General features: G+C 39.0%; 1 protein-coding gene across 2 annotated transcripts in view; it reads right to left on the bottom strand.

The window, feature by feature from the left end:
• LOC128253197 (neurotrimin-like) overlaps positions 1-21,204 on the bottom strand; it is a 192,453-nt gene that overhangs the window by 99,908 nt on the left and 71,341 nt on the right. For both annotated transcript variants that reach the window (XM_052981423.1, XM_052981421.1), the window contains exon 3: positions 10,906-11,012. In XM_052981423.1, coding sequence (XP_052837383.1) covers positions 10,906-11,012 — 107 coding nt within the window. The remainder of the gene's footprint in view (positions 1-10,905; positions 11,013-21,204) is intronic.

Genomic DNA, 21,204 nt, shown 5'->3' with positions numbered 1-21,204 from the left:
TACGTGTAATTTCATTACCTCAACTCTAAAAAAATTCTAATCGAAAATTTCACAAACCTTGGTTTTAATATTAGTGGAGTAATTTCCTTTACATACTCAATTTAACCCGATTATGATGATCTGTTAGCTTTAAAGGAATAATTGTGGAAACGAAAAGCGAATGATCTAAGCCGACAGATTCGTCCCCTTGAAAACGTTGCTTAAAAGTGCTGTGCCCAGTGGACCCATCGAATTCATAGCTGACAATCAAATTGTATTTTGTTGCGTCTGAACAAATATATAAACATTCCTCTTTAAACCGCATATCGGGAAGTATCTGTTAACATAGTTAATAAAATATTTTAACTATTTATGTTATTTCAACTAATTTGCTTTTAATAAGCCATAATTTTTCTATGGTTTTTATTATAATGCTTTTTATGGCGTCTTCATTGCCTTTGTTCTCCATCCAAACTTCTAAAACCGCTGCATGGGTAAACTCATAAACAACTGAAACAAGTAATGTTTTTTCGAAAATGGGCAAAGACGGGCAAAACTATTAATAAAATTTGATTCTTTAGTAAATTGTTAAACACATTTCCTTTATACCTTGAAGGCGTTTGGAGGCTTTTAAAAGTAAAGTTTAACAGAACACGAGTACTTTTGTTAGAATAACCTAGAATTACACACTTACAACTCATTGGACATTACAACACAAACACATGTAAACATAGAGAATCGTTTAGGAACTATTAACCTTACCACACTTTTAATTTTAATATTTTGTTCACCTTATATTGAGCCCGCCAGTTGAACAATTTTTCCCGCACTTTTTGGGTAAATCAAAATACACTCTAACAGCGGACTGAAAAAGCGCGCAAAACATTAAGGGTACTCGGAAAACTAGTTAAAGCATATTTTTATACCATCTAATTATTAAGGAATCAATAAAAGAACCGCATTAAATTATTTAACAAAAAAAAACATTTATACCAAAAATTTTGAATTCAGACCATAGTGCGTTGGTTTACATCTGGAAGTTCGACATATTTCAAAGTAAGCCACGGTTTTCCCTGTCTTTCGAGTCCCCGACATTGATGCCAACCTGCGCTATTTTGCGGACTTATAGTGGTTCCTGCGGACACTATTGATACACCATCTTTACCATTATCTTCCGACTCTGACTCACCCTCGGTGTTTACTCCGAAGTGGGTCTAAACTCTGTTGTAATTCCGCTATTTACTTAGTTGTACCCAAGTGCAACTCAGAAAACTTCTGAAGTAACTCCTCAACTCGCTATGCTTCCCATCTCGTTTCTGTTCTTTTTACAACGTTAATATAAAGATTAAGTTGTATTATACTAATACTATTTTCGACTATCAGCTCCTTCCCAGCCCGAGTCCACGTTCCGCTGCTTCTTTAACTTCTACAAGCTTGATCCGATCTTTCCCAGCTCTAGAGCCGCTGTTTTCAGCTCTTGTACAGCTTGGAAGAGAGCTTAGCAGCCCAAACCGCTGCTTCCTAATCCTTTCCAGCTCTGCAAGCCACCAAATGTCTCAGATTGTATTTTTTTTTAAACAGTCGGTTTATTGGCAGAAAGGGAAAGTGGTATTTATAGTGTTTAGAGAAGAGGTAGTAGGAATAGAATTTGAGGATGTATTTGTTCTTGAGAACCCTAAGGGACTACGGCGTGGCTTTGCTTCACAAGGTAGCGTAGCTAATCTCGAAGTCCCCCGTCGCAATAAATATCGCTGCCTCTTTAAGGTCCGTAGAGTTTTCATAACCACTGCTGCAAAGTTGCTCATCTGGCCCAGAACACTTTGTCCGGAATCATGCGATCTTAGCTTGTACGTGTGTGAGACTCGTCGTTTTTCTGTGTATTCGCTTTGTGTCTTGCCTTAGCTTGCAATTGCGCGTCGCTCTGATAGTATTTTGTTCCGCCTTGCTGACCACTCCTGCCTTCTTAGTCACTTTCCAACCAATTGTTTTTGCGATTTACAGATCTCCTCCATCTCAGTCTGCGAAATTCTATCAGCTATCTATCTAGTTTTGCCAGTTGTTCCTTAAGGCACTGTAGGATGGTAGCCAAATTTCGTATGAGCAACCAAATATTCCAGGGTACTTTTTGTATTGGAGGGAAATATAAGCACATGAAAATGATGTGATTAGCCTGAGAGTTTATTAGCGACTGACTCGCAACTGAAGTTTTGTCCCTGTTACAATACGAGTCTTATTGTAGGGTTACGAGCATACATTAATTCGGATGCCTAACATTTTCAATACTCCTCCTCAATGCAAGCACGTTATAATACTACAAATTTAACAATCTTACAAATTCATGGTGTTTTTTCTTTGCAAAATTCTTAGTCAATACATCTGCAATCATTGCCTCAGTGCAAGCATATTTAAAAAAAATCTGACCTTCATTAATATCTGACGTACAAAGTGGTATCTTATATCTACATGCTTCGTCCTTGCATGACGTACCTTGACGTACACGACCGTTAGAATATTCGGGTCGCCACAAAGCCATATACTCAGCTTCGGTGCTCCTGAACGCCACGCTGTGCTGCTTCTCCGGTTACCATTAGATCGGACCGCCGGCTAGGAAGAAAACGTATCCTGTGAAGGATTGTAGCACTGTAGTTCATGTCAACGCAACAATTCCTGAATGAATTGCGTCTGCCCAAGAGTGATCCCTCCCAGTTCATCCTCGCGTTCCACCTCCATGCCGAGTAACAGTCGTACTGCGCCTTTTTCAACACATTCGAAAAACGTCGAAATCGATGTCTTGATATTAACCTAGTCTGATTTGCTTTTGCAAGCTATAATGAGATCATCAACGTAAACCAGGATAAACGCAATATAACCTTCGCCAACTCGCTTATACAATCACGGCTCATTTTCCAATGGGAGGAAACCAATGCTTTTCAGAACGCCATCCAGTATGATGTTCCATTGCCTTCCAGCCTGCTTTAGGCCGTATATAGCCTTTCGCGGCAAGAGCCCCTTTCCCGACTTGCTGCCGTTTTCATAGCCATGTAGCATCCAGGTCGCTGTTTAGGTACATATATCCGTCTGGTGTACGTAGTGTTTCATTTCAGCTGCCATGCCCAAAATCAACCGCATGCCTTCCAATCTGGAAGCTGGCGAAAATGTCTCGCTAAAGTTTACGCCATAACGCTGAGAACATCCTTTGGCCACTAGACGGGCCTTAAACCTTTCAACATTGCCAGTAGAGTCTCGCTTTACATAGTACACCCACTTACAACCAATGGGCTTCTGGTTCTCAGGTGGATCGGCTATTTTCCATGTCTGATTCGTAATCAAAACATCATATTCAGATCGCATTGATTCGAGCCTCGGGGTCGCAAGTGCTCCGCTAACCGCTTCCTTGTACGTTTATGGTATTTGTATATCACTTGCAACCAGATTTCCAAGTACATTATACTGTTTCTTTGGGCGAACGGGTCTGCCCGTACGTAAAATTTTTGACTTGCCACGTCCGACGTGTTCCGTTTCCAAGCCGCCATCGTCCTTAGTACCTGCGCAGTCCATCAGTGCTCAGAGCTTGGTATTTCTGCGCTCCGCTGCCAATCAAACGAAATCGTCTCATCTCAAGTCTGCTGTGCTCCACTGTCACTCATATCAAAAAGAACGTCTCTCTTCTCGACCACTTGCCGCTCTTTAGGGTCATAAAGCATGTACGCTTTGGCTGTCCAAGAATACCCGACCACGCGGTACTCTAATGCCACTACAATGGAGCCAAAACACTTTGAGATGACTGACAGATGACACTCAGAAAACTAGATTCCTTGAATTAAGAAAAAAAATAGCGTAATTTTAGGAATACTTTCCTTAATTTGTACTTTTTATACAAAATTCAGGAAAAAATAACCTAGAACGAGACCCAAGGACATTATGGCCTTAAACTTAGTTTTAGTTTCCCAAGGCCATTATGCCCATGTTTTCATTAATTAATGTAAGTAAGTATATTGCTGTGTATACTGCCTCTGCCCACAGTGCCTCGCATAGTCCAGACTGCACTAATACGCATCGGGACATTTCCACCAAAGTCCGGTTTATGCGCACGGCAACTCCGTTTTGCTGCGGGGAGTAGGGGACTGTAAGCTAATCAAAAGCCCGATTCACGTACTCGCGGCCGTTGTCGCTCCGGATGCACATTAATTTCCTGTTTGTCGCTCGGCCATATTTTTAAACTCCACGAATTTGTTAAATACTTCGTCTTTGCGCTTCAAGAAATATATGAACACACGCCTCGACTTGTCGTCAACGAATGTAAAGAATTATCTCGACCCACCAAGCGAACTTGTTCCAAAAAGCCCGCACACGTCAGAGAGAACTAGCTGCAACTCTGATTTGTATTCCCTTTGGGATGGAAAAAAAGTCACGTGTATCTTGCTCACCATGAACTTCTTACATGGCGGTCTGCGCGAAAAATCAGCATTCTCCAAGCCATTCACAAATTTGGTTTACATTTCCATCAGGCTTGAGTAATTAAAGTGTCCGAACCTTTTGTGCCATAAAAATTCGTTAGGTACATGTGCAGTATAACATTTATTTTGCGATTCGGAAAATAAGTACATACTGCCGACTTTGCTGACATTTAAATGAGAGTAACTGTTCTCCTGCACAACTGTGGAACCGCTTTTACCGAAAGTAACTACACACGGCTCACGGACATAAAATTACTTTTTAATCTTGGCACATACAGAACATTTCACAACCTTAGTTCACACTCTCCAATATGCAAGTTCACTTCGCCCTTTCCTTCCGCATTCAACAGGACATCATCACCGAGTCCAATAATTTCGGAGTAATCTTCAAACTTCGTAAAAAGGTTTCTCTTACAGCACATGTGGCTGGTAGCGCCACTGTCTTGATCAAGAGGACCGCTGTTCAGTGCACCTAAGAGGGAACAGTTAATAGATTTTGTTCGCCCATTACTCTCCACTGCTGGTCGATTACATGTACAGTTTCTCTGTATGTGACAGCGTTCGCCACATTTGTAGCACTTCACAGTTTGTTTCCTTTGTCTCGGTCGTTACCTAGCGACCAACGCTTGCTCACTCGTTGCGATCTCACTGCCTTTTCTTTCACCATCTTCCTTTAACTTTATGCATAAACTTTCATAGTGTTTTTGGAGACTGGAAAGTAAAATGATTGCTCTCAGCTCTTCATTTAGATCTATATTCTCACTTGCAAGTTGGTCTAAGATTTCGACAAACACACTTATATAGCCGGTCATTGTCTGTCCAGCTGCCATTTTGAGATTTAAGAGCTTCTTGTAAAGAGATACCTTGCGGACGGGAGCGCTTGACTAATGCACTTCTCTTGACCAGGTCTTGACCAGACCTCAGTGGCGTGTGAGCATAACAAAACAAGCGTTGCCAAGGCCTTTTGATCCATGCCTAGCCTTCTGGAGCAGCTTCTCAATTTGGTACGTCTTACGCATTTTTCCATAATTTATTTCATGTGCACGTTGAGTAACCGGGGACCGTTACCTATTGGAGGGGATAACCTTCACCCGAAAAATTGATGCGAAAATTATGTGATTAGCTTGAGAGTTTATTAGCGGCTGACTCGCATCTGAAGTTTTGTCCCTGTTGCAATACGAGTCTTATTGTAGAGTTACGAGCATGTATTGCTTCGGATGACTATCACTTTCAACAGTTTTTTTTTAAAGAATGCTTATTTTTGTATTGTATTAAATGGTTGCCTTTAATTAACATTCGACCGTTTTGCTTAAACATAACAAAATATACGAATGCTTCTGTGAACTGTTTTCTACGAGATTTTAAACTCTTTTCTTATGTCGTCCCTGCGTATCGAGTAAGGGATAGATAATAAATCAGTTGCTGAAAACACTTCTGATTGTCATTGTAACTCCACTACCGCATCCCACACAAGTATAAACTATTAATTAAACCTCTAAAAAATTTGTAAAACAATTAAGAAAACTTGAAAATGGCGAACGTCGGCTTTCGTCTATTAGAAACAACGCTAACTTCTCTATACGCGTGAAAGAGCTATCAGTACCAACAAAAAGTTAAACACTGAAAGTCGGCAAGGAGAGAGAATCATCTTTATCTTCGGCTTTACTATGTCCAAGCGGAAAAGAACAAAATCAGCCGTGAAAATCACCCGTGCCCCGACCCGTACCATGATCTGCTTATAACAACAGAGACCATGTTTAAAACTCTGACTTTAACCTTAACAACAACAACAAAAACTACAACTACTACATTACCTGCAGCTTCTCAGAGCCCCCACTACCACCATCAAATATACGGAAAAAGGCTAATGGAGAAGTTAAATAACTCCCCACAATTGAAACAAGCAGTTCAAGCGCTCACGCAAGCTGGACCTCCCTGTTGCCAGGTACGCGGCAAATCTACCCGTAGTAACGTTAGTGCGACAAGAGATTGTAGTGCTGTGTGCAAAGAGAGGGACAGACAGAGTCGCCGAAAGAGACGGCGACAGAAGAGAGCGTTGGAATGTCGTGTGCAAAAGGAAATAACGAGATTGCATCGGACTTTAAAAGATGGTGTGGTGCGGTGCCAAGGGCGTAAGGTCGACCAGAATGCAAGGAAACGCCGAGAACTAACGGTGAACAGAGGCCTATTCTAGGCCGTTCGCAGTCTTTAGTTATCAGTTATCAGTCATTAGCATGTATGTTGAAGGTGAGATCGTCACGACGTTTTTACCTCGTTAAGAGATGTATTTTGTTTGACATCAGAAGTTTTTGTTTAAACTATAGTCAAAGTACCACAGAATTGTTACCATGATTAAAGAAAAACTGTTAGCTATACTTCAGAAATATTATTTTACCAAACTATGTTTGGCAAGACTTTAAAGCTAGACTAACAAGAATTAAAGCAAACTTTGGCAAGCCGAAATTTGTTTTTGCAGTGTTAATTAATTAATTATTTTTTTGTACAAAAAATTCAGATTTTTTATAACCAGCTATATGATACCGTTGTCAGATTTTAATAAAATTAGAAGCTTAATTCTGAAACAATAAACCATTAATTTGTATCGAAGTATATTTAAATCAATTGAAGAAAAAGAGAGGTATATCTATTTATATTTTTATATTTATATTTTTTCCCGATGGTTCCGATCTTTCCGATCGTTTTAATTACTACTAGCTTTAAAACTGATAGTCTAGTTTGTTAGGACATAAAAATTAACGAGAATGTTGAATGTCTCCCAAAAGAACATTTAATTTTCTATAGCTTCGTTGTTTTTAAGTTACTTGCTTACATCTTGTTCACTTTTTTGAAAAGTGTCTGATTTCATATTAGTTTGCTTACATTAGGAATATTTTTAAATTTAATTTTTAACAAATATTGAATATTTTAGAAATATTTAGTGAAAAGTTTTCTTCCTTTAACCTGAACCATTTCTTAAACCATTTTCCTCACCAAATTGATGGTGCATATCTTAAGAGGTAATTCTAGCCAGGGCACCGTTAACTGCTCTAAACTAAGAAACTAAACTCATCTTACAAATTTCAAACTAAATATTGCCCCACAAAAAAATCGGAGTCTAGGTGGTGCTGTCGAACTGCAAAGCCAACACTAAAAGTTAAAAGCGTGTAGCTGTTTCGCGATTTATGGGAATTAGCGTGGGCGCCGCTCCGATTTGAAATAAACTTGCGCTGCTTAGGAATGCTAGAAACTGCATGCTCTAGCTTTTATAGTTTCCGAGATATAAACAAGGCTTAGACATTTTTTAGGGAAGCTGAGTGAGCTAGTTTTTTAAAAAATAGTAGAACAAACTTTTTTTGTAACAAGTCCTTAATATTTTTTTAATTTTTACAAACAGTTACCGAAAAATGTTTATTTCGAGATATACAAAAAAAATATTTTTTTAATAACTTTTAAACGGAGCATCGAATCCAAGCAACTAGGGTGTCATTCTACAAAATACCTTCAAAATTTTAAATGCGCTTTGTGCAAAAAAAGATTATATGATAAAGTTATTCGCGATTTAAAACTGAAGTTCTGAAACACTTAACCATGGATATATCCTTAAGAATATACAAAAAAAAAAATTAATAAAAAACAGCAAAGTTACAATTTTTCTTCATTATTTTTCCGATTGTTCATCTGGGAGCTATATGAACGATAGTCCGACTTATATACTACGTGCAATAGAAATGCATCTTGTTTAAGTTTTTGCAGATAGCTATTACAAGCACAGACAATAAATTTCAAATAAGTATAATTTTTCAAACATCTTATTGTACAACACCATTAGACCGCGATTGCAGACTGCTCTCCCTCGCTCCGCTGCCCTCTCACTATCTCACTGCAGCTCTGGAATGGGTGAACGATCAGCTGTTAGGTAGTTTTTGCTTCCTGTGGGACAAGCAGTAGACTAAATACGCCAATACTAGCCCTGCATGACAAATTGTTGCTTGTCCTTGTCTTAATCGCAAATTCTGCGATGATAGACTGACTCCGCTTGTAGAACGAAAATGAAAGAAGAAGAAGAAGAAGAAGAAGGGCGCAAGCAATATCTTTAACAGTTGTTGGTACATAGTTGAATGCGATTAAACATGAATTGGCAGAATACAGAGCTTTGAGACCGAACGCTATAATTGTCTTTGTTTGGTCTTAGGTGCTACTGCACGGACTAAGGCATCCGCCCAGTAGCTCAATGACACGCCCGAAAACGTTAGGCTTGCCTTTTGGAACCACTTTGGTCTTTGCTGTAGATGAGCGACTCCAAGCTTCCCAAAAGTGACTGCTGAGTAAGAAACAGTCCTCTAAACGATGGAGATTGGGGATGATATTCCGGTGGCGCCAACAATCGGTGACTCCACCGAAAAAAAAAAGATTGCCGGGATAAGCACTTCCAGAAGCCAATTTGGGCGCTATCAACTTCTGGTAGTCGTCTTTCAGCTGAGCGAACATCGCCTTCATCAGGTTGTCCGCACCGATAAAGTTTGGTGCCATTGTTGGTGCTGAAGTGCTTTCATTGCTCACGGCCGGGGCGCTTTGGTTTAGCAGAAAATACGAATCAATCTCATCCACGTACCGTTTCTATCGTTTTGGGCTGCCAGACAGACGCATTTGCAACTGCATGAATTTATTCAGTCCCATTTGGTGAGATTTTTCCAGAACCATGGTTGGACCAAGATATTATTTAAATGGCAGTCGCATTACTTACCGGCCATCCGGTCGTTGCAGATGAGTTTTCTGAATAATTGATTCGCACCAGAGATCCTATTCCTTAAGCAGCGAATCGGTATCCAAAGATATGCGATGACAGTGCAATTCGGCTGGGCTTGTCCAGATAATATCCATCAAAAACAAGTGCATTGAGCTATGGGCTCATGAAGCAACCCATCTCTAATATCCGGCAACATGATTTGTGATAGCAGGACTGAGATCGATTCGTTTCGAGCGGTAGAAGCTTGGATCGGCGCTGCAAAACAAAGCTAGAGCTCGGCAGCTTCTGCTGCTGGTGCAGCAAGAAAGACTGTGCGACTATATTTTTCTTGTATCACTCCAACGCCAGAAAAGCTGGACAACAACGCAATACGTAATCGCCGCCGCAGTGATGACATGAGCTGTTTAAACACCATGTTTGCTTTTGTGTATAATGCACTCGAACGCGTCTGCTAAAGTCTGTTGAACTTAAGTAAATAATGCAGTCGTAAGACGAGCTTCAGTATCCTTTTATAGCCTGTGCAGCGAGTATATTGTGTTCAAATGGTGTGAGAAAACTAGTCGAAGGTTATTGTATCCTCTAATCATTAATCCACAAGCAACTGCATAATTTACAAATGTAAGCTTGCTTACATATCACAGCTTGTTGGCAGCGATTCCTTGATTTAATATTTTGATTTCGCTCAGGTAAGTGTTGTCGGCTCCCAGGTGCCGCTGATTGTTGAGCTGGAACCTCTGATCCGATCTTCTGATAGTCTTTGACAAGAGCACAATACGCGTTTGTTGCAAATTCTTTGTAGCTAGGAACTTCAAATCCATCTAAATTGACATGAACATGTGTGCCTCGAAAAGCAGTTCATAGTTCCTCAAATTGTTCAAGTTTTTTTTTCTAAATAAATTTGTGCTTTTCTCGCTCGCGAATCTTTACAAAAATTTCTCAGCATGGGCTTAAAGCTTGGTGGTGATCTGCTTGCAAACTCACTAGTTTATCTAGAGATGGAAACTTGGAGTCGGAAGCCTTGTTAACTAGTGGAAAGCCAGACGTCGCAATGCATCTCAAACTGTGCACCTTTTTTAACGTTTTAAGCTTGTCTCGCACACAACTCGCTCACTCACCCAGAAATATACGAAGAAGGAGTCGTAGTTTTAGCGCTTAGGTATCGTTTGTACTGCAGAAATCTTTATGTAATTGTAGGTTCCCCTCACCATGTCACCATGCACAGTTGTGTCCTCCGATATTGGGCTTAACATGAGGTCATTGTAAGAACAGTTCCTGGGCAATTACAAATACAGATAATAGATTTCATGATTCAAACTTCAGGTTGTACAAAATCACTACAAGTGCAAAATCGTTAGAACGGCGGCGTGCGTTCACTGCCGTTCGCGATGGCAGACTGCTCCTCCTCGCTCCGCCACTCTCTCTGCAGCTTTGGAATGCGTGAATGATCTGCTGTTGGGCAATGTTCAGTAGACTGAACATACGTGTTTTTTCCGTAGCATGCCAACCCCTGCAACCCTTAAATTCGTTTGAAAACTAGAAGAGGAACGGCGGATTCGCAACAGGGGCGAAAACATGTGGGAAACATCACCTACATTGCGATGAAAACTTCAGGCTAAAATTAATATACCCTCTGCAAGGGAATAGGAAGGAAAACTATTTTTCGTTCCATAAAAGAAATACTGTTTTTAAAAGAGGGAATCGTTAACACTTATTTTAACTTACCTTATAAGAGCCGAGGTTTTTCACCGAACAAGCCAATTTTACGTTGCGCCCCGCAGGCACGGTTATGTTCTCGATGACATCTGTAAATTCGGGATCTTCGCTAATGACTGAAATAAATTAGAGTAAATTGGAGTAAATTGTTAACGAAACTATTTCTTTTTATATTTCTGCTTACGCTATTTCCAAGCCTAAGAATTTTTCATTAATACCGATACAAACAGTGACAGTACCCCAGCTGCAGAGCCACTTAATTAAACTGGCATATATAAGTTAACACGGTTTCACAGCAACACGGAGGTTCATGCATAAACGTATAAAATAATGCAAGGCCACCGACACCTACGGACGTTGCACAACGACGTTGCCAAAATCCCAAGCTTCGGTCAGCGCAATCAGCGGGCAATGCACTCCGATGCAACGGCGGCTACCCAACATCATGCATGGGCAGCCGGGTCAGCACTTCTAGGGCAGAGGGCTAGCTTTAATGTACTTATTAATGTACTTTTGGAAATAAACCGTGACGGTCAAACCTCGCAATTACAAAGTCTTCTCATTCGTGCAGTACAGTGCGTCTTAAAATAAATCCTTAAACAGGACATATAATTAATTTATACATATACTTATGCATATGTGTATAATTAATTTTCCAAACCCATAATACCACAATGAGAGCTCTCGTCGATGGAAATAAAAAGGGGTAGGTGCGTTGCGTTTGACTTACTGTCAAGCGCCCTATACCTAGATTTATGTGCAATTTAAACATTTATATACATGTATCAGATACATTAAATTTAAGGTCATGTAGTATTCATATTATTATTTTTATAAATTAACTCTAAATATTATTCTTGAATTTATGTTCATTCTTAACAGTTTTATTATATTTTTATTTATTAATACAAACATAATATACACAGCTAAGAATATTTCTCAGTTTATTTAATTTGGCATATAATTTACACTTTTATTTGTCAATTAAATGTGCACCTTTTTAAATGAAAAATCTTTTCAATAAATATAAATTATAATGTCTTGGTAAACATCTATATAAAGGGGGAGCTGGCGCAAATGGAAAAACTCGGGTCAATAACAATTACGTAACTTTCGACTGACGACATTGACAAAAGGGTATCGCAGTGGCCGGCGGCGAACCATTGGCATACGGATCGTATGAAGGTGCAGGGTAAAACAGCCACCCGCTGCCGATCGAAATTCGGTCAAGCGCTCTAGCTAGCTACTTGAGAAGGTTGTGGACAGCGACGACAAATGTCAAACAAACAGAACGAGTTCTATCTTTTAACAACTTTACTGAGAAAATATTAAAAAAAAAAACAAATAACAAAATAACACAGAGCTCCTTGAGAGACTATCTAGTGACTCTCTATAAACAAATTTTCTTGATAAAAAACTAAACCATCAAAACATGACCCCAAACAAGAAGTAAAATTAATAAGAAAATCAAAACATCACAAAATAACACAGAGCTCCTTGAGATAATATCAAGTGACACCCTATATCAAAACTTAAAAAACAATAACTTAATACAAAAATATTTTGCTTCTCCCTACTTTTAGATTTATATCGGTATCAGCAAGGCACTTGAACTTAAACGATAACCTCAGCATAGTGAAAATAAAATAGGGGGAAAGGAGGATTATTAACGGTCACAAAATAATATTAAAGATTCTTTATATCAAACAAAACACCCAAATCGAATTATCTCGCCAAAACCTATTAAACACCTTTGTTGTAAAAAAATTAAAAAACATTACTGATCATATAAATAAAAAACAAGAGATAATATAGTTATTTTAACAACGGAATCTATGGTAACAAAATTATAAAAGCCGAAAACAACTTAATCAAAATTCAGTATCTTAATAGACTTGGTTATAATATCGATGTACTTTTCCAACACGTTAATGACATTTCAGAAAGCATCCTTTTGGCAAGAATTAACACATTTTCCAAATTTATTTTATCAAAAGAGGAACTTGAAACTATATCACATACATTTGAGAACGAATCGGTTACCATAAAATCAATAGAACACATGTATGAATTAATTAGCCTACAAGCGTACTACAAGCACGATAAAATTGTATTTAGTATTAAAGTTCCATTTGTTTCTAAAACTAGTAATAATTTGTCCCATTTCCTACCATTGCCGATCAATACCTACTAAATTCATAAACACACTAGAGTATGTTGCCTACGACAGGGAAATAATGTATTTTTACAAGCTAAAATGCCCAAGAGTAGAGGACAGCTTTTACTGCGAAATAACCTTCTCCTGGTATCAAACATACCAAGAACTCTCATCTCTTCTGATTGCAGAAAACCTTTCTACTTAGAAAACACAACTATCCTTCACCAAGCCAACTGCAGTGTCACTATAAATGACATCGTCTACGAAAGCAAACTCAGCTGGTGACAGCGGAATTTACCACTAAAGAAAGATAAAAAATTAAATAATCATATTAACAACGTTTAAAGGTTTTAAAATGTTTAATGTTTTATAGGATTTTATAGATGATTGCTTGTATACAAAAAGGATCTCTTTCCACAAAAGATAATCAGACCTGTGCCAATTTTCACTTCCGAAAGATTTGAACGGAATCTATGTTCCCTCTGTTAATTCTCTGTTAACTTCCGCAAAAATCTCACAGAAACTTTTCGCCAAGCATTTGGCTGACGGATTCAGATCCGCAAGAACAGAAATTAATTGTTTTAAAATACTTTGCGATAACTTGAAGTGCTTATGAAATTTTATCTTATTCTTTGATGTTTTAAGAACATTGTTGCAAAACAGATTTGGTTAATAGTAACATATTTGACTTTTTAAAAATTTTTTTGTGATGGCACCTCAGATTCGCTTCGATTCTAACCTACTGGAGTTTTGCAAATCCGCCGCCCCTGTTCTAGTTTCCGAACGAATTTGATAGAAACAAAGCCAGGGCTGCCATGGTACGAAACAAAAAAAATTGTTTTCTTGGGACCTATTTTTAGCAAGCGCTTTTCGGTTTGTTTTTAGAAGTGTAAATTGTCTAACTTAGTTTAAAAGGGTTTTTGGTTTTGCAAAGCGTGTTGTGTTGGGACCTTTTTCATCGTCTTTGGCAACTTTGCTCCCGAACACTACTTGTGAAAAGCTTGCAACACTGGTGCCAAGCAGCTGATTCAGGCACAAAATTTAAAATACACAAGAAAGGAAGCAAACTTCGGCAAGCCGAAGTTCATATACCCTTGCAGCTATTGCAAAAATTAAATATTCTTGAAAACATTAAAATTATGATTGACTTGCGTATATGTTTAAAAACATTGAAGCTATGATGATTTACAGCTATTACTGTGAGTCCAGGCTTTACGCACCGCAATACGTAAGTTTTTTGAAGAGAATCCGACCGGCCGTGGCTACGGGATAAGTAATAAACATTATATGTCGAAAAACATTGAAGCTATGTTGATTTGCAGCTCAATTATTTGATAGTGCCTATGGCAGCTATATGATACCATTTTCCCATTTTAAAAGAATTAAAAGTGTAATCCTAAACTGTCAAATTATTAATAAGTCAAAAAGCATTAAAAAAATTTTTTTTTTGTTTACATATGCATTTTATTTATTGAATCTTCTCTGAATTGAGACTAACAATAAGTATATAAAATCTTAAATTAAAAAGCTATATCTGACAGTCAAGTTGACTGACGCGGGATGTAAGGGCTCTAATAACTATTGCTGAGCTGGAAGGTCATTTCGTTGCAATCGGGTCCGGTTGGAAACCCTGGCTAGGCCCCTGGCGAGCTGGTTTGGATGAGAAGTTAGTTTGGTGTGGTAGGACGTTCTTTGTTTTGATATTTAATCTTTTACGGGTAGAACGCTAAGATCTCTGTGGATGTTGTCGTTCCGAACATACCAAGGTGCCCCAGTGATAGTTCTCAGGATTTTTGATTGTGCTCGCTGTTTCCCCACAATTGGGAGCCGTAAGTACAGACTGGCTTAAGCGTTGAATTGTAGAGCAGGACCTTGAAGTCCAGGCAGAGGGGGAGCGAGCGTTTATGAGTCAATGAAGGCTATTGGATTTTAGTTTTAGATGAATTTTCTTAGCTTCTATTTGTCTCCGCCATGTAAGTCTCCTGTCTAGGTGGACGCCAAGGTACGTTACATCGTCAGCTTGTGGAAGTGGCGTGTTATTCAGAGTTAGCGGGGGACACGTTTGTCTGTTAAGAGTAAACGTTATGTGTTTACACTTTTGCGCATTTATTTTTATACGCCAGTCTGATAACCACCTCTCCACTACCACGAGATGATCAGCTAGTAGTGCTGTTGCCTGAATTGGGCATTCGGACCGACTTAGGATCGCGGTATCGTCTGCGAATGTAGAAGTAGTTAGCCGCTTGTTCGTGGCAATATCTGCGGTGTAAAGGAGAAATAGAGTTGGACCAAGGGCGCTACCTTGAGGAACTCCAGCCTCTATCGTGTAATCGTCCGATATTGTAGTGTTGCATCTCACGGCGAAGGCTCTGTTGTAAAGATGAGTGACTTGATCTATTGTTCCTTGGCTTTCTCGAAAACCAAATTGATGTGCCGGAATAAGGTTGTGCTCTTTCAGATGTGGGATTATGCGCGTCAGAAGGCATTTTTCGAGCAGTTTTGACAGACAAGAGAGTAAACTTATCGGTATGTATGAAGCTGGTATTGTGTGATCTTTTCCTGGCTTTGGGATCATTATGATCACCGACTTTTTCCGTTTTTTTGGGAAGTAGCCAAGTCGTGTTATCCCGTTAAAGAGTTTACAAATTACCTCAACTGCACAGTTTGGGAGTTCAATTAGCATCTTAGGAGTTATTAGATCACCGCCTGGGGCCTTTTTTGTTTTTAATTGCTCGCTGATGACTTTTGCAACTTCGTTTGTTTGGAACAGAATTGGCGCCGTCTCAGTTCCACCTCGAATTGACGGCGACGGTAGTGTGAATGAATTATTTGCAGGGTTTGGCTGAAAAACATTTCGAAGGTGTAAAGCAAATGTACAGGCTCTGTCCTTGTCGCTTCTGGCCCAGCTGCCTGAAGAGTCTCTTACGGGAATTACTGTTTCGGCCGGCGCACTTAGATTTTGGTGGGCCCTCCACAGGGGATGCTTGGTGCTGGTGGGTGAAAGTTTCTCAATGTACTGGCGTTGTGCTTTTTCTTCTTCGTGCCTTAGAGCCCTGGTAAGTCTGCGACCAGCTTCCTTAAGACTATGTTTTGAGGATGGCGATCTGCTGGTTTGCCAAGCACGCCTCAAACGTCTTTTCTCCAAAACAAGCTGTTCGATTTCAAGGTTAGTTTTGTGTTGGTGTGTGTGCCCATCCCTCCCTTGCGGTGTAGAGACTTTGGCTGCTGCGATGAGTACAGACTCCAGTGCATTGGCATAGCAGTCGATGTCCTCCTTGAAGTTGAGCTGTGGAGTTAGTTCAATGTGGGAACTTACGTACTTTTTGAACTTCAGCCAGTTGGTTCGATGCGACGTCAGAATGCAAGGGTGCTCGATTAATTCCGGGCTTTGAAGAAGAGTTATTAGCACTGGTGAGTGGTCCGATGATAGATCCAAAAGCGATTTTGCAGATATTAGATTGCGAGAAATATTTTATGTCACAGCAAAATCAATTAAATCAGGTAGTTTTCTAGGATCTGTTGGCCAGTATGTAGGACTGCCTGGTGAAACGTAGTCCAGTTTGTTGCATGTTTTGATGGGTGCATTATATAGTTGCCTTCCTTTTGGGGTCACAAGGTGGGATCCCCAGTGTGTGTGCTTGGCGTTGTATGCTGCTATGAATCGCTCTCCAAGTGAATTGTAGAAGTCCATGAATTGGTCTTCTGAGACTGAAAAGCGGGGTGGGCAGTAGACAGCGGCAATGGCAAGGTTGCAGTTTCCCAATTGTATCTTTTATCGATGTAGCTTGCAGATAATTTTTTGCAAACCGTTGGTGAAAGTGGTGTTTGATGCGGTCTCTTATTAGGAAGCCGGTTCCGCCATGTGCTTTACCATCTGGATGATCGATGCCGTAGAACGTGTATCCCCGTATTTGCTGGTGAGATGCGTTTCTGCCAGCAACATAACGTCGATGTGGTTTTCGTTCAGAAATTAAGTTATTTTAGGTATATGCCGTGATACACCGTTGGCGTTCCACAGAGTTATTCGGAGGCTAGGCATAATTTATTTGGACTGCTGAGCTGCAAGCATTTGTAACAACATATTTTGGTTTTGCATTAGAGTTTGCATGGTGGTTTTCATGAAGGACATAAATTCCATATTTCCATAAATTCAAGTTACTTTGTGGCTGCCCCATGCTGTGGCTGCCTGCTGTATGTAATCGATTTTCGGCTCTCGGTGAGCTGTGCCTGATCTTAGAGCACTGGCGTAGAAAATGCCGTTGGTGGTAATTGAAAATTAAAAATAAATTACAAAACAGAAAAGTTACATTTAATTTAAATTTATTTTTTATTATTTTGTTCCTACCATGGGAGCTTTATGTCGTCCGATTTTGATGAAATTTAAACCGTAATTCTAAAATATTAAACCATTACTATATGTCGAAGAAATAAAAAACAAATTAAAAACAGGAAAATTATAATTTTTTTCATTTATATCCTATAGTAGCTATATGCTATAGTCGTCCGATCCGGCTCGTTCCGACCTATGTACTACCTGCAATAGAAAGACAACTTTTGGAAAAGTTTCATGCAGATATCTTTAAAATTGAGAGACTACTTTGCTTTGAAACGGACGGACATGGCTAGATCGACTCTCCAAGTGATGCTGATCAAGAATATATACACTTTATAGGGTCGAAAATGTCTCCTTCACTGCGTTGCAAACTTCTGACTGAAATTATATTACCCTCTGCAAGGGTATAAAAAAACAGCGACATAATAATTTTTTTATATGTTTTTCCGATTGTTCCCATGGGTGCTGTAGGATATAGTCGTCCAATCCAGCTCGTTTCAACTTCTACTAATAGTTTAAAAACTGATGGGCTAGTTTGCGTAGAAACGAGTGGACAAAAAATCGGACATGGCTAGATCGACTTTCCTAATGATGCTGTTAGGGTTGGGATGTGTCCTTCTGAATGCAATCAAAATTCCATTTGTAAGGATATACAAATTAACGAGAAAGTTATCTGGCCCTATAGAACATTAAAATTTGAATAACTTCGTTGCATTCAATGTTACTAACATCTTGCTCATTATTTTGTCAAATATCTGATTTCAAATATGTTTGCTTAAATCAAATTTAGTTTTAAATTTAAAACAATAATTAATATTTTACAGTTATGTAATGAAAATGTTTCTTCCTTTAACCTGAAACCATTTTCCTCACCAAATTGGAGGTGGATACTTTCAGGAAGAAGTTCTTGCCTAAGCAGCGTTAACTTCTCCAAAATGAGAAAATAATTTTTAAATTATTTTATTTAGACCAATAATGTTAAGGTTTCGTGATCGGCATTTGACAAAACCATTTTTAAGACTTAAGCCCTTGTCTGTAGAAGTTATAACCGTGCACAGTTTAGCTGTTTTTAGCGATTTCCCGCTAAATAAGCTAGTTTTTCAAAAAGTCGTAGAGCAAACTTTTTTGTAACGGCCTGCCTGAGAAACTATGTAGAAATCTTTTGTACTTTTTAAATATACAAAAAAAAACTTATTGTTTGACTAACTTTTAAACGGGGATCCAAGCAAATTTGGTGTCGTTCGACGCATATTTTGAATAATAATTTAATAAAAAAAAAGTGTAATATTTTACCAACCCAAGCTCAGGTACTCTACTTGAAAACATTTTTAGTATGTCACTTTCACTGCCCTTTCTCCAAAGCCAATCAATTTTCCTAAAGTCTTGGAATGATATTCTTATTCATTTAGCGATACCTCTTGATGTGGTGTATTTCTCGTCACGATCGGACCATCACAGAAGATTTTCAATTCTGTGGCTTTATAGTAGTAGTCTCCTATGCACACGCTCTTGGTGTGCATTGCCACTACACGTACTGTCGTCCATAGTGATATCATACGTTCGTAAGGAAAAAGGCTTATCATACCATTTACCTCCTTAAAGGTACAGAAGAAAAGCAATGAACTACAAGCAGAAAGCGATTAAATGAAAGTACACAAACATATTAGACATATTAGACATATACTAAAATTGTTTTAATATATGTAGTATTCTAGATTAATCTCTATAGCCCATGGTGCAACTATAAAAGTTTATCACTAGCAGATCTTTCCTATTGCTCTCTTTCGCTCTTTCAACTGCAGCTAAGCTGATGAACAATGTTTTTTAGTAGTGGCTCGGTATGGAAATTCATGGCTTCAATCTGTCGACTATCTATTGTATTTTGAAATTCGCCAAACTGTATTCATAATAACTTATAAAATACTAGCTCGATTTTAACCATTTTTGTGCATGGGCTCATTATACCTGTTACTCGTAGAGAAAATATATTGTAGTATATGTAGTCGTTAAAAATTATGCAACAGGTAAAAGAAGGCGTTTCCGACCATATAAAGCCGAGTCAATCTAGCCATGTCCGTCTGTCTGTCCGTCTGTCTGTCCGTCTGTATGAACGTCGAGATTTCGAAAAATTCAAAATCTGGAGATTTGGGACTTGTCATGCAGATTCTAGTAGTTCCTCGGCAGGGCAAGTTTATTTCAAAACAGAGCCACGCCCACTCTAACGCCCACAAATCGTGAAAGTATGTTCTGGCACTATGAGCCATGCTAGGCCGCAGGTTTTAGACTCTGTGTGTTTTTCCGTCATATATATCAGTAGGCACAAAAATGTGTTCATATCTATAAGCAGACAGTAGACAGTACAATAGAACTGTTAGAGGGGGAAGGAGGAATACTTTGAAGTTTGAAGTCAAATATCTAATAGCCGGGAAACTCGACTATAGCGTTCTCTCTTGTTCTAAAATAAAATTGCGCTGCAATTTCATGTACACAGCTAGAATGTACATTTAAAATAAAAAAACTATGGCTTTTATAGTTTTTGAGATCTCGACGTTCAAACCGACAGATGGACAGACAGTAATATCTACAATCTTGTTTAGCATCAAAAGCCGAGTCGAAATTGCTAGTTAGTATATTTACTTCAGAGATTAGTGCGACTTGAAGGCTTTCGACTATGCAACGTCTAATGTCTAATTGGCGTTAGAGGTAAAAATTCATATATTCTGACACATGGCCAGCTTACTGGGGCCACTTCAAGCTACAAATTTGGTTTGGCTCTCGCATCTGCAGCGGGCGGGCGGGTGTCCATTGTGCTCAGTGAAACTGGGAACGTCGTCCAAAGGATGGATGATGGACCGCAACCGTTCGCGGCATGCAAAGCGCTATAATTGACCCGCAAGCGAGCGAGAGAGATCTCTCTTTCAGGTTGGGTTCCTATGTATGTATGTTGGCCATGCAACAACTTTTGCTGTGATAAAGGACCTTGGCGCCGAGTCAAGTCGAGTCCTTAAACCGGCAGCCAGGCGTGCTCTCAGTTACATGGCATTCAAACCAACTGAAAAAAAATGCAGAGTGTGCGCTATGGTGCATTCGCATGTCGCATGCCAAGCCTATTTAGTTAGATTCAGTCGTACTTTCATAACTCGAGCCACCAAAACAAGTTCGAAATATGAGCAGTTCGGTAGCCTTGAAATTCAACCAAAATACTAGAGCAGAGGTGCCCAAGCCCATTGCTTATGTTTTTCTTTTGTCATTGATCTAATAGCAAAGAAGCGCTAATATTAAGGCATTTTGTTGTTGGATTGCCGAAAATTTGCACTGCCAGAAATCACTTCTTGTCTTTGTTGCTGGCAGAAATGAATTTCTTCTTCGCAGAAAAATATCACTGCGACTTTATTTTACTTTTTGTTTAATTATTTATTGTTTTATAAATATATCTTTTTTTTAATTTTTTCCACATTGAAAATGGTACTATAATTTTTTCAGTGTAAAGACTTGAAATGAAACAAGAAAGGAAGCAAAATTCGGCAAGCCGAATGGGAGCTATATGATATAGTGGCATAGGGACATAATTCCGCAGCCACAATTCACCAAGTACATTTGGTCCGCGAACTTATGTCGTTTTTTTACGCGAAATTATGTCGCTGCTAAACGTCATTATGAAGCTTAAAAATTACCTCTGGTGAACTTATGTAGCTTTAAAGTGGCATAAGTAAGTTTGTCGAGGAAAAACTATATGATTTCGTCAGACGCGGACATGTCGCTGATAAACGAAATTTTGACCGCAACTGTACATATATGTGTAACTCACACGGTCCGA

Source organism: Drosophila gunungcola, assembly GCF_025200985.1.
Source record: "Drosophila gunungcola strain Sukarami chromosome 2L unlocalized genomic scaffold, Dgunungcola_SK_2 000007F, whole genome shotgun sequence".
Taxonomy (NCBI): Eukaryota; Metazoa; Arthropoda; class Insecta; order Diptera; family Drosophilidae; genus Drosophila; species Drosophila gunungcola.
This window is presented reverse-complemented; position numbering and strand designations above follow the sequence as displayed.